We start from the raw sequence: 14,844 nt of genomic DNA on the forward strand, positions 1-14,844 counted from the left end.
ACCGGATTTTCGTTACCTATCGTAGCTCCCCAAGTGCGTCACGATGCTAGGTGGGCACCGGTCCCATATACTGGCCGAAATTTCATGAGAAAATTTCTTCCTCCATGACGACTCGAACCAGCGCGCATTCCGTAACGCGAGTCCCAGAAAGGATGCCTTAGACCACGACGCCACGGTGCGTGACTATTATTATTATTATTATTATTATTATTTTATTATTATTATCAAGACCATATTATAATTACGGTAATAGATGCCGGTTTTATCCTCTTTCAGTAATCTTTTTAGCTTATTGATTAGCTAAGTTTTACAATTTTGCTGGTATGATTATAACTTTTCCTGAAAAACTTTCCCTTATATTAAGCCATTTTTTTTAAAGATTACTAACGTGTTGATTTTGATAGGTTTTGGTAGAAAGACTCATTAAGATCAGAAGGTACTTATTGCACGGAATAACAAATTCGAAGCAAAGACTATCTCCAAGATGAGTTGTAATTTTCGCCCAAATTTAGTATTTCTTTTTTATAAAATGAGGGTTAAAATTAAAACTTCTACACCCTTTTCCAGGAAGTAAAAAAATTGATATATATATATATATATATATGTGATATAACATTTTAAAGAGAGAAAACCAAATAATAAATTGGAAACAATAAAGAGCGAATCAAAATTTTAATCCACAATTCAATTCCATTCCCCTAAAACCTGCAATTTAGTTATTGAATACACTATAGCCAGCACTATGAATTCGCAAGAGATACATTTTCTAGTTAAGTTCAGACTTTACCTTAAATTTGAAGGTAGCTCTGCCGTCCAGCTTCCTAAGGTTCACGGTGGACACCTTCCCGTCTCGAAGTCCGGCCGGTTTGCTGCGCGGTTCGTACTTGAGCGTGGTGCGGCCGTAAGGGAAACTCAGGTTGGTTCTCCTGTTCACCGCGAAGAGATTGAAGTGGTACACCTTTCCGTGCTCCAGATTCGACACCGTGTAGCTGGTTCGTCGCCCCACACAACCAACCTGAACACAATATTGATATTGAAATCAGTGAACTCGAATTGGAATATTTGACACTATAGTAGAGGAGTTTTCATCTGTAGCATAGTTTCAGAACTGGTTTTCTTAAAACATATTCTATTTTTCTTGTTAGACATTTAAAATAAACGTTATTTTGCTTCTATAGCATATTTACATGCTGCTTACCCACTGTTCTACAACCAAATTCTGACTACGAAAAATGATCAATTTTTTTCTGAAGCCCTGTCGCTTAGGGACGGATTGTTTTAAGTCCCCTAATCCCAGTTTTGCTATACGGCTGCCAAACTTGGACATTGACCGAGAGACAACGCTCAAGTATACAAACATGCCAGAGGACGGTGCAAAGAAAAATACTGGGCACCACGCTACGAGATGGAATGACAAACGAAACACTACGAAGACTGACGAACACTACTGAGGCAGCAGAACGAGCCACGGCAACGAAGTGGACCTAGGGGGGGGGGGACATGTGGCGAGACTATATCAGACAAGATGGACCCATGCAGTCACGATGTGGGACCCCTACGTCGGAAAGAGAGGACGGGGAAGACCACGGCTCAGATGGTCTGACATGTTTACCAAAGAGGCGGGCAAACAATGGTCGAGGACAGCAAAGAACAGAGTTTTGTGGAAAGATCTAGGGAAGGTCATTGTAAATAGACAACGTAATCAGTGTTAAGATATTGTAAATAGTAAAGTCAGTATTAGTGAAAGTATAAGATAAGTTTTGTAAATAGTAAAGTCCGTGTTGAGAAAGTGTCAGGTAAATAGTGTAAATAGCAATCAGTGTTTGTCAAAGTGCCAGTGTCAGTATAATGTGTGTAGTGCAAGAAAAAAAATGAACAAAGAACAGAGTGCTGAGACTAATTAAAATCTAACAGGGTTATTAACCATGTCACGAAAGCAATATACACGACAAGCTCGCCTGGATTGGCTCACCAAGCGAGTACACTTGAGCCATCCCTGTCGAGGGGGTTCTAACCCCATCACAGGAGGTCTGTGCCCAACATGGGACATCATGGCTAACATTCATTCATTCATTCATTCATTCATTCATTCATTCATTCATTCATTCATACATTCAACTCTCTGACATGGCCCTCCCAGTTGGACTTACTCCCGAAGGAATCCATGTTTGTGAACTATCGAACATCTGGTCTAATGGCAGGTATGTACCACTAGAACACCAAGAAAATTAGTCTCTTATCTTGAGTCTTCTAAGTCCTGAGCTATGCTGACTACCCATCTAAGGTATATGGTTAAAATCTTGTTTAAAAGATTTTCAAAGTACATTTCACAACTCAGTACAGTCTCTCAAAATAAATATGGCAGAAACTGTACTGACCACGATGTCCTCGTGCAGCTGTCCCCCGCCGCCGCCACTGCCGCGTCCCAGCCGGCTGGCGTTGAGGCGCGCCGCCTTGCTGGCCAGCTCACTCTTCTGGGCTTCAGCTTGCTCCCGCGGGAAGTTGAAACCCGCAGCGTTGGACACGTCAGGGGGGGACACCCCGTTGCGCTCCCCCTGCGCCTCGCACAGCGTTGAGTAGTAACGCCTCGTGTTCACCACCAGACAGTAGTGCATCAGGTGCGGGTCCACCGAGCTGCAGAACGACAGATTCCATATTATTGAGTTTGTTTTTTAAACACAAGGAGTATAGAAGTTTGTTTACAAATGAATCAGAGTCATGACTAGACTTCGTGGAATTGCCATGAGAATCGTAAGGTTTACTGCGCACGCGGTATAGACTGTATGAGAAGAGAGTGTGCAACGAATGGAGTATGCCTCTGATGTAAACACTGAGCAGTATACTGCGGTTACAATAACACCTGTATCCTGCACTCAAGAAATAAAATGAATTATCATTGAAGTAGGAAATGTCTAAACATGTAAATACACAATTATTTTATAGTGAGATATATTAACTCTTAAATGTAAGATACTCACATCATCCTTGGATATTGCATTGCAGTTAAGAGTTACGTACATTTTGAGCGACTGCAAAGTGAACCTCCTCCGAGGTCACTTAAACAGTTTTTATATTAGGAAAATGTACGTTGAACAACACACGATGTAATAGGTGCATATTTTACAAAAAATGGTTTGTTCTTTAACACTAAAATACTTAGTACCAAACTCCTCTATAAACACTCGCAATTATGAAGTATTATATCGCGGCATGTTTGATTGAATTCTTGTCTGCACTGAACAAATGTTAAGTTTTGACTATTCCAACCACAGTAATGCAAAAACAAGTGCTTACATAGGTATACATTAGCTGTAGCTGCTCTATCTATTTGGACCGGTCACAACTCTTAACATGAACTGCTTATACTAAGAGACCGGGCGGTCGCTCACCTCTTCTATACTACCATCATCGACAACCTGATTGCATGCTGCGTGTGGCAATTCAACGAAGTCTAGTCATGACTAACTTCACAGAGACACCAGTTCTATTAGATGGCACACCGATACAATACTGCAGTGAATACCTCTATCTGTGCCAAATATTTATGACGATCAGCATCAACATCGGTTAAAAATTTTGTAAATATGGGTTACAAATACCCGGTTGAAAACTAACCGTGATTAATATGCAATTTCTGTACACCATGATAATCATGCTTAGCTGAACCCTAATTTAACCAGTGTAAAATCTGTGGGGATCCGGATCATTCGTTATAAATAAAGGCAGGAATTTATACCACAGCATGAGGATATTAGGTTAGTTGTGCTTAGACTTTTGTTACGTCATGAATGACGTGAAGCCAGAGGTATGGCCAGGTTATAACTGAAATGTGTTGTGTATCGCAGTAATTGAATGGGGATACATTTTTCGTGCTTAGGTTTCAGCGTTGTGCTCCGGCAATTGGTTTGTTTACATTGCACTGCGATTCGTTGATTGATTAACCACAAAGCTACAATCTCACCCTGCTTATGCCACGGCAGAGTTCCCTAACAGGAACCCATGCACCTGCATTGCCAAGGGGGAACAACTTAGAAAACTCAGTTGGTCTGCGCGTACAATATACTAATTCACCTCCTCTTTCCTAATTGTCAGCCAATGACGAAAGAAGACGTTACTTACATAAACTTTCAATGAAGCAGAATATTTTCATATTTTATATACTTAATAATAACTCAAAAAGTAGTAGTCAGATTCTAATAAGGAAAAAATCACGTTGAAGAGTATTGTTTGCAGATTTCTAAGACGTTTGAGTCGCCTCAATATAACAAATGTAAGACTTCTTAATTGAGGTTTGTTTTATTCTATTGTAGTTTGGGAAAAGCTTCCACCGTATATAGTCCATACTACAGAACGTCCATATGTTAAAACGTCCATAAGGTCAAAATCTCCATACGGTGAAAATGTCCATGTACTAAACGTCCATACGACAAAAAGCCCATATGATGAAACGTCCATAAAGTCAAAATGTCCATAACGTCAAACGTACATAATGTCCAAGTTCAACGAAAAATTCTGCTTGGATAGAACAAAGTAAATTTTATTCCATAACTCGTACAAATAAGTTATTAATCATCGGGAACCGGAGCCCCAATTTTAAGATGGTAACCAATACTTTTAAGATATATGATAATTTCTCCATTTTCTTTGTACCTGTTGTAGTTTCTCACAATCTGGAGAATTTGCCTTTGATTCGTCAAATACGTTTTATTCACCGGCTCTTTAATTTGTGTATGACCCCCTCTTGCTTGCAAAATTTGTGTCCAAATTTCATTTTCTTCGCGCTTTAGGCATTATATAAATCGCCAAATGGATGGATGATGTACAGCCATCACACGTTGAAGATGATTGTGCCTGCCTTCTACCGCGTTGTTTGTGCGCTGCATGCCTTCCAGGCTTGGGAGATACATGTTCCAAATATCTGCACGAAAGTGAAGTGGTACACGTCTTCGTCTCCTCTCCGTACCTCTGACGTAATTTACTTCTAAATGTGTGACTATCATCAATATGCTCATCCATTTGTTCACTCACCTCTGCAAAGACTTCTTGTATATCACCGAGCGGGATGAAAGGGAGCGCCATTAATGCGGTGACATCTTTACTATGAACATTTTGACTCTGGACATCAGAGTAAAGTGGACATTATAGAACTATGGACATTTTGACTCTGGACGATTTAACATGGACATTTTCAACGTGGTCATTATTTCATGGACATTTTGACGTATGGACGATTTAACATGGACATTTTCAACGTGGTCATTATTTCATGGACATTTTGATGTATGGACATTATAATCCTGGGCTTTATATCTGGTAACCGTGGGAAAAATATGTTCTTGAAGTAGAAAGTCAATCAAAGATAATTTTGTCGCTTCAAAAGATAAGTGGGTAGTTGCAGTGTACGAAATCGTTGAAATACATTAAACTTTATGTTGCAAAAAAACCTCATGTTAATAGAATGAGTCTACAAGATATTGTTAAAGGTTTATGTCTGACTGCTCGCGGTCCATCACGTAGCGCGTACATAAACATTATTTATCTTCAAAACTCAACAGTGCTTTAAAAATAAGCATTTATTGTTTTGATTAGTTTCATTTACTTAAGGGGCAGACTAAAATGTTTAACCAGTTGTCTCCAGTCTTTTCAATTGGATTTTTGTAACAAAAATCCCACTTAACGTAAAGAAACGATTCTGTCGCCGCCTTTTCGCAGAGTATGGAAAAGACAAGTGGAAGAAATGTGTTGATCACGTTAAAAACAAATAAGAACAATAATTTTGTAGTGCTAATGTGTTAGACAGTGAAACTGACAGAATAATTTCGTTGGAAGTTTAAGTGATAACAGTGATGCATCAGATGACTTGTCAATCAGTGCGACAGTGGTCCAGATTAATGGAGGAAGACCCCGCCTCCAGCGCAGCGGCAAGGTTTAGTAACCTCCTACAGCGGAGTTTTGGCAGTTGTTAGCCTATAGCAAAAATATTCGACCAAGTACTATTTCTATATACCGTATATATTTTATGTATATTTCCGGCATATGCTAAATTGTTAGGATTTTAGAATTTGACAAACGTTATCAATGACTCCCTTAAATATGCTTTCAGAGTACATATTAAACAATATAGGTGAAGGAATGCCTCTTAACATTTGACACTTAACAGATGTGATGGGTGTCACTGAAATAAAATACCCAGGGCAGACCGGAACTAGCGAAAATAGTGGATAGCAGCAGTAGCCATTTATGTTTTAAGTATAAGAGAAAGGCCTTGAGATTGGTTTAACAAAAGATGAGGTCATTCGTTATCTCGTGAAACCAAATACTTGTGTGTGCCGTAGCTCATAGTAAGAACCTTATGGTGGGGGTAAGTGAGCTAGCTACCTGCAAGTGGAAGTGTAGCGAGAGAGGAAAGCTTCCCAGCCCACTTCTTCTTTCCCTTTATGTTCAGGTAGTTTTCGCGAGATACCGAATAGCCTATATTTATGTAAAATACGTTTGTGCGAGATCGTGCGTATTTGCTTGGTTTCCGCACAAAACCAATCCGCGGAAAGTCTAAAATTCCACATTCAGTATTCCCAACCTAACACACATAACAATTTCTCTTTTCTTACTGCTTAAGTGATATTGATTTTATTGCTTTAGGCTTTTAATATATTATCTTTAGAGACGTTCAATATAGTAATAATTATAAATTGGAAACTTACCACTGCAATTTCACCTGAATTGCACTGAATTATTGTTTTTAAATATTTGCAAAAATTAAGTAAACTCTACAACTCCACTAAAGTTACTGCATTCGTGATACAAGTAACATTAAGGAAGCCGTGAAGATTCCAGACTCATCATAGATTGGGGGGGGGGGGAAGACAGACGTATATGACGGCCTGCTGGAATATAGTAAACACAGAAAACATTTTAAAGCAACAATATTGAAGACAGATATTTTTGTTTTGCAAATTTGCCGTCATTGAACAGAAACCAAGATGGAGATTTCATTGCAACTAATTAGAAATTCCTCTTTCAGGTATGTAATAAACGATCTTCGCACAAAATAATGTACGATACACGAGCGGTATGTTTTCTTTCAATTCTCGGAAATTAAAAAAGCTCAACTAGGTTTCGCTTTTTCAAACTTTTCCTCGAACATGAAAACTTCAACATACCGCTCTTGTAACGCATATTACTATTTTCGGCTGTGATTACTGCCAAATAAAAGCGAGTGTTATGATACGTGTGTATCGAATATGGAGTCCATATTTGAGAAGTTACTTTCTCAAAAACAGACATATGTAGCCTATTCCATTCATTATTTTCTACTTTATAACTAATGAAATATATATTTTTATTTTTATATTTAATGTTACTTAAGTTTAATGTTTCAAAATATAATGTAAATGTATGTTAATAAAGTTTTCGTATTCTGTTTTGAAATCATATCGCAACGTACTCAGCCTTTTTCACGACCCTACAAGAGGTCGCGACCCACACTTTGGTAATCACTGGTCTGGAGTTAAAAGTCATCAATTAAACCAATCGTAATTAGGTATTTTGCCATTAGCATGATAAGAATGCGCCAATACAAACGAAAATAATTAAAAATTAATAAATTGATGGCGTTAAAAGAGATTCTGACATTATTACACATAAAACAAAATCACTGTTGACCAATGTAAACGGTTAAAAGTTTATTGGTCCTGCTAATTAAATTAATCATACTAAGAACGAATACATCGAGAAATATTCGCATTAAATTTCCGGTCGTGAAATATGGAGTTATAGACCTTGAGCTGGGGGAGGGTGAATGTGAGTCTCTGTTGTTTTCAGTCTGGAATTCGAGTCCCATTGCCACAGGGCCTGTTATTTGCTTCCACTGCGCGTGGTATATAAATTCAAAACGATTTGATCTCTGCAAGTGTGCAGATGTTATTTTGACACGTGTAACGAATGCAATTATTTTCTAGAGCGCCGTACAAAGATGCAATTGAAAAATGGCTGAATTCCGAATAATTTAACGTGTTCCGAGAGCACGGGGCCTTGATTTACGAGTCGCAACTGTTATGACAGCCAGTTGAGCATTCCACTCAAGTAGTCAGGCGTGTACCCCAGTTGCTGAAAATGCACTCAAATTGCTCGGGTGGGACGTCGATGCTATCTTGGTGCTAGATGCTGATGTCTCGGAGTCGTGTGTCGCTGGTTCGTTTCCCTGTATCATCTTAATAAATTTAAAACTACGTTCTGCAATTATAACGGTTTTCCAGGAATCAAGATCTGTCAGGATGATCTTAGATTCGCTCAAAAGAAATAAAATGGAAGAATTGAAAAAGAAGTTACACGAATTTTCGCGATCTTTCATAACCTCTGAACAGTAAATTAATTACAGAAAACACAACTAAGAACATGCAAAACCATGGAGAGATTATTTCGGATTTTTGCACTTTGTCACACAGACAGAAATATACAGAGTCTGAGCTATCATCGGCTCCTTGATTTTTAGGAGAGACGAGAAGAGGGGAACCTATTTCTTGGATTCATTACCAAGAGCTACGAGTATTCTTTAAATCTAGCTTTCAAGAAATAGGTTCCTATTTTCTTGTCTCTCGCAATAATGGAGCTGATATATACAGGGTGTATCTATATATGTGTCCATAAATGTGGAGACGTAATCCTGACACCAAACCATAACAAAAAGTTCATATGAACATGGGTCCGCAAACCCTTCGTTAGGGAGTTATGGGTTTATTGGTAATGGTACATGTGATACATTTAACAACACACATTTACAAAAATTACTCAAAGTGACCTCCTCCTGTTTAGATGCATGCCCTGAGCCTACGTTCCATGCTTTGCCGTACTCTGTGCAAACGTCCTAGGATGTTACGGATTTGATCAAATTTGCTACCATATTCCCATCTGTTAGGCCATAAATGTAGTGCATATCCGTCATTTCTCTCTCTGAATACATCTTGTGATGTGATGAATGTTACTGTGAATAACACAGAACAGAACAAAAGGCAATCAGACAAAACAAAAAAAAAAAAAAAACAAATGTCATGACCAACTGTAATGAAGAAAGTGGAATAATGAAAGTTTGAGGTAAATTACATAATCAGGGGTCATTATAGGAAGTTCCTTTCATAACTCCCTAACGAAGAGTTTGCGGACCCATGTTCATATGAACTTTTTGTTATGGTTTGGTGTCAGGAATACGCCCCCACATTTATGGACACATATATAGATACACCCTGTATAGCACTGGAACGTCAGATAGCTATTTCGTCTAGAATAATTTTATTCCAAACCCCAAAACGCTAAATTACGTTGAACATTGTGAAAATATCAAGTATTCATAAATTCAAGCCATTCTTATCATGCGTTTAAGGGTTTTGCGACAGTTAGGTTTTTTTAGCTCTGTAATTAATATTAGAGGAAACTAAATACGTATTTTCGCTCTAGTCTTCTAACAGACGTAATTATTATAATTTATGAAAGTAATTAGAATGTATTTTAAACGCAAAGTTTTTAGCTATGTAGAACTACGTCCTTCCCCGAGTCTGGGTGAGTGTTAAGTATAGCATTTCTGTTATCCCCAAAAGTGCAAAATTTGAAACGCTTACCGCAGACGCAAACTGTAAAGGCTACGTTAATGATATGTTTACAGTTGGATAGAGAACAGATGTTGCTTCTTAACAATATGTAACCCGACTGGACCGGATGCGTTAGGGACGAGGGGGAGCGACGAAAGTTACCGTCTTCAGCGACCTCTGCTCTGCGTCGCGGTATGATTCAGGGCTGATTGCGTCAGTGTGACTTGAGATACGGAAGCGTGCCGTACCTCGTTCTGCAGTTGAAAGACAACGCTAACAGAGGATAAAAATAATACCTTCGGGAAATGCTTGTGAATGGTATTTGTTGCCGAAAGGTTGTGCTCTTGTACGAATAAAGCATACTGCACTTTGAACTTAATAATGACAATGGCACGTGAATTAATGAAGGCGAAATAAGTCCGAGATTCAACGCCGAAAGTTACCCAGCAATTCCACTTCAATATATTAAGGGAAAACCTTTAAAAGCCGGCAATCAGATAACTTGTCCCAACCACGATTTGAACCCGAGCCCGCTCGTTTCATAGTGAGACGTGTTAATTTTTACTACATAGTGGTGGACTAATTACAATATTTATTTACTTATTTTGCTAATAATATTGTACCAAAATATAATATAAACATAAAAACTTTAGCTCACCTCTGAAAGAGTAGAACTCGTGCTCAGGGGCGGATTCCTCAATTAAAATTAAGAAGTATACAGGTTGTTAAAAAAGCATCCAATATTTTGGGAGGTGATAGTATGCAACAAGGAAAATATGTCTAATAAACATGGTTCCTACAACACATACTTTCTGAGATCTGAACACTTGTTCATAGGAGGTGCTCAATGTGACGCCCATACTTGGCAATGCATTTCTCTGCCCTACAATACAGCAGACTACCTGATAATCATACCGTAGTTGACACCTCTGGCATGGAATAATGATATGTCGTAAGAAATACTGAAAACAAAAGTTTGGTTGCAGATATGAGCGGGGTTCAGCAGAGATGAATTTTCGTTATCAGCATTTGTGGGCTAATGAAAATTCCCATGCAGTTGAAAAAATAAGGAATCAACACCGATTTCCAATCAACGTATGGGCAGGCGTTCTTCGCTATAGATTAAGGGCCGTACGTGCTACCACAGAGATTAACTGGGGCTAATTATCAGGATTTTCTAATTAATGCATTGCCTACCTTGCTGGAGTGTATGCCGTGTCAGCAAAGACTACAGATGTGGTTCATGTACGATGGGACACAAGCATATTTTTTCCGCAATGAGCGTGAACACCTGATGCTGACACTTCAGGACCGCTGGATTGTTTGGGGAGGCCCCACACCTTGACCTGCTCGTTCCACAAACCTAAATCCCCTAGACTTTTGGTTATCAAGAACAACCAGGTCAATTTGAGAGAGTGCGTGATTCCTTACGTCGAAGGGCAGAGGAACTGCCATAAATGGACGTCACATTAAGCACCTCCTACGAACACGTGTTCAGATCTCAGGAAGTATGTGTTGTAGGACCCTTGTTTATTCGACATTTTTTCTTGTTTTGATGCATACTAGCACCTCCTGAAATATTGCATACTTTTTAACACCCTGTATAATACAGTTTGTCTTATATCTACTACACAATAAGAATATATATATATATAAATTTAAATTTACAATTTTTCATTATTTATAAAATCCATACATACCTTTTTAAATTTAATACTAGAACTATTAGAATTGACAAGATTAGGATATTCTTGGGCCTAAATTACTACTATGATTAAATACTGTAGCAGTGTTGCATTAATTAAAATTGATTTTAAATAAGCTACCTCATTCTATAATTCCATACATGATTACCGATTATTACTATTATATTTCATTTCAAATATATAAGGTGAGCCAAAGTCAGTACCCATTTCAACAAGAGTTGAGATTTTAGAAAAGCCATTAGGATGGCTATTATGGAAATTGATTCTGATTAAATACTGTGCAGAAACGTATGTTAAATGTCCCATATCGTCTTCAGCGATGCATTAATGCGGAACGAAAACAATTTAAGAAGAATAAAAACGAGTATTGAATTTTTGTCTATTCTGTATTTACTACGTTCTTAGTAAACATTAACAAATGAATACCGTATTAGAAAGCTATGATGACTATTATTGTACTGTTCTTCGAACTGGCGGCATACATAAACTAGTTGACGGACAACGGATTGACAGAAGAATCGCCGTACATTAGAATAAAATGCAGTAAGAAGGTCCACTTCATTTTATTCCTCAAAAATGGTTAATGTATAACGGTATACAACCTCATTTTTGTGTTGTTTCTAGAAGCGTCCTAAGTTACATTTGAAAACAAATGGTTAGGTCGTAGGGGACGTCTTAGACAACTCGTTTATCTAACCTCAATTCATTATAGTTTCTTCTTCGCGAGGGCAGTTCATCGCATATTCAAGACCCGTCGAGAACAATGAAAAGCTCCGAGAACATATTGAATACGGATGTCAGCAGATGAAGCTGACATCTGGAACATTTAATAGAAAGAAGATAGTCCATTATGGGGTGATCGGAAGCTTGTATTAGAATCGCTAAGGCTATTTTGAGCACTGCCAGCAAAAAACAAGCAGAATATTTTTGAAAAAACAACAGCAACTTTAACTCGAAAACCAACCGAAGCAAGCCAGGCATTTAGAAAAATAGTTTTCCTTGTTTTAAGTCCTGTATTTGTGTGTAAAAAATTTCTCACTTATTAAGTTTCTACAAGTGCGTATATAAAAGAGATGAACAACGACCGAGAAAGCAAGACTAACAGCGCCTGCTAAGCTGAAAATCCGCACGATAATGTTCTATACATCGCGTCGTTGACGTAAAGACTGCTTGTGAGTGTTTCGAGAGTCGAGATTGATCACTCCCGAAGTCCCGAACGTCAAGCAACCTTGAATCGTCACAGTTGTTTAAACCTGACTGAACTTTTATCTACTTTGGCAACTGTTATATATGTATGAACAATCAAGTAGCCAATTTGAAACATCATCTCTACCTTTCAGAGTATAATAGTCCGTTCCCCAATCTTTATATAATTACTAGGCCCTTAATAAAAAGACTAGGAATTTTCTTTTCATATGTTTGAGATCAAGTGTGCAATCTCAAGTAAAAAGATATTAACGTTATGTTTTATGTTTCTTATAAATGTAAATTTATTTGAGAATTGTTGGTTTTACTATTTATATAACCATAGGTAATATCATATAATAAAACCAACTAAGATTCTATTCTGTTTGTCTTTTCGTCTCATTTAAACATTTATAATGTTATTTATTTCAGTGATGTGTGTTATTCAAAGTTATGAAACCTTTCCACGCCGACCAAATGCTATATCGAGAATGATGACCGAGACTCGAAGCGCACGAGAATGACGAGACGAGACTCGAAAGACAAATGCGACGAACACAGGGAGCGAGAGCGGCAGTTAGTTTTGTTCATCTGTAATATATACGTAAACTCCAAGTCTCCTGGCTACTTATTTCATCACGATTTGCACCATTCTACACAAAGAACATGAAGGATTCTGAACTGAAAAAAATATTCCATTCTTCGTTCCCTTGCTTACAACCTCAAGAACTGTAATCGCAGTATTTTCATTAGCCCAACGTCGCATACGCAAGTCATCAGTTGTCTAACCCTTGATGGTTCTGTCAATACTAACTCCAAAACAAACGCGTTTATCACGTTTGTTTTACCAAACATTAATACTGATTAAGAAACAAACGCTAACAAATATCGTTTTTCAAGAACTTTATTCATCTAATCTTTATTGTCACAAAACTATTAGCTCCACGTAGACCTGATGTATGCATCTCAGTTTAAAACATTGTAATTAGTTATTGTTGCCTAAGATAACATTAATAAGAAATTGCTTTGGTCACTGGCTAAAAAGAAACTACCTACTGAAAGACGCATTGAAAGGAATGGTAAACGGGAGAAAGTTCGAGACAGAAGAAGACATAAAATGTTAGAGAATATTAAGATATATGGAAACCACTGGCGTAGCTCTGTCGGCTAAGGCGCTTGCCTGCCGATCCGGAGTTGCGTTCTGGCGCGGGTTCTATTCCCGTTTGGGCTGATTACCTGGTTGGGTTTTTTCTGAGGTTTTCCCCAACCGTAAGGCAAATGTCAGGTAATCTATGGCGAATCCTCGGCCTCATCTCGCCAAATACCATCTCGCTATCACCAATTCCATCGACGCTAAATAACCTCGTAGTTGATACAGCGTTGTTAAATAACGAAGTTAAAAAGAAGATACATGGATGATATGCGGAGACTAAGAAAAAGGCGGAAAATAGAGAAAATTGGAGAATGCTGGGTTTGCAGTGAAATATCTGCTCTTGGACAGAAAACATGAATGAATGAGTGGTTAGTGCATCTTCTGACCACAGTACTGTGAAATTTACTGTTCGGAATTTGTCACTTTAACGATGGAGATTGAAATGAGCGTCACCTGTATTACAGCTGTACCGCATGCAACGATGTGAACTGTGTTGCATAACGTCGAGGCTCCTTTATACGAGTACAACTGCGAGAAGAGTGATAATGCGTACGTATCTGTCAAAAGAAAGGGTATTTATCTTAGTTTCAATTTAAATGTTTCAAACTTTCATATGTTGCCAGTACATCAATCTCTTAATTAAACAAAAGCACAACGCTTTGTAATTGTCCCATATATAACATGGTTATTAACGAAGAGGTTCCAGGTTTGAATTCCACCACGGGAAAAATTAACACTTTCAAATATTAGTGAAATATTAAATTCTCTCCGTCTTTAGAGTTCACTAATATAATCAGAACACCTGGAATACCATGCAATGTAGCCTACTTGGATATATAACAAATTCAAGTGAAAAAATAAATCCAAAAAAACTCAGAATATGAAATTCGCTATAAAACGACGCAATAGTAATAATTTGCCAATGTGTTCATATTTCGCTATTAGAACTCTATTTCACGATTTGTCGCGATTGTTTTATCGACATATTATTAATCAGAATCACTTAATTCGTAAAGATTAGTACAAATATATTGTACGTATATCTATTATGTCGTGATTTTCGCGATCTCCATAAATACTCGGTCCTGGTCATCGTATTTCCCATGGCTCTCAAAGGTATCTTTTGTCTTTACATTTTTTTGCCGAACTTCTTGTATCATAGTGATAATGGATAGGATCTTTTTACGTAGGCCTAATGCTGACTTTGTTTATTTTCCTT

The 14,844-nt window shown here is 37.9% G+C and overlaps 1 protein-coding gene across 1 annotated transcript in view; it reads right to left on the bottom strand.

The window, feature by feature from the left end:
• Positions 1-14,844, bottom strand: part of nord — a 164,859-nt gene that overhangs the window by 10,090 nt on the left and 139,925 nt on the right. The window contains exons 5-6 of the mRNA XM_069843709.1: positions 2,379-2,634; positions 788-1,015 (exon numbers count right to left, since the gene is read on the bottom strand). Of these exons, the coding sequence (XP_069699810.1) occupies positions 788-1,015; positions 2,379-2,634 (484 nt within the window). The remainder of the gene's footprint in view (positions 1-787; positions 1,016-2,378; positions 2,635-14,844) is intronic.

Source organism: Periplaneta americana, chromosome 13, assembly GCF_040183065.1.
Source record: "Periplaneta americana isolate PAMFEO1 chromosome 13, P.americana_PAMFEO1_priV1, whole genome shotgun sequence".
Taxonomy (NCBI): domain Eukaryota; kingdom Metazoa; phylum Arthropoda; class Insecta; order Blattodea; family Blattidae; genus Periplaneta; species Periplaneta americana.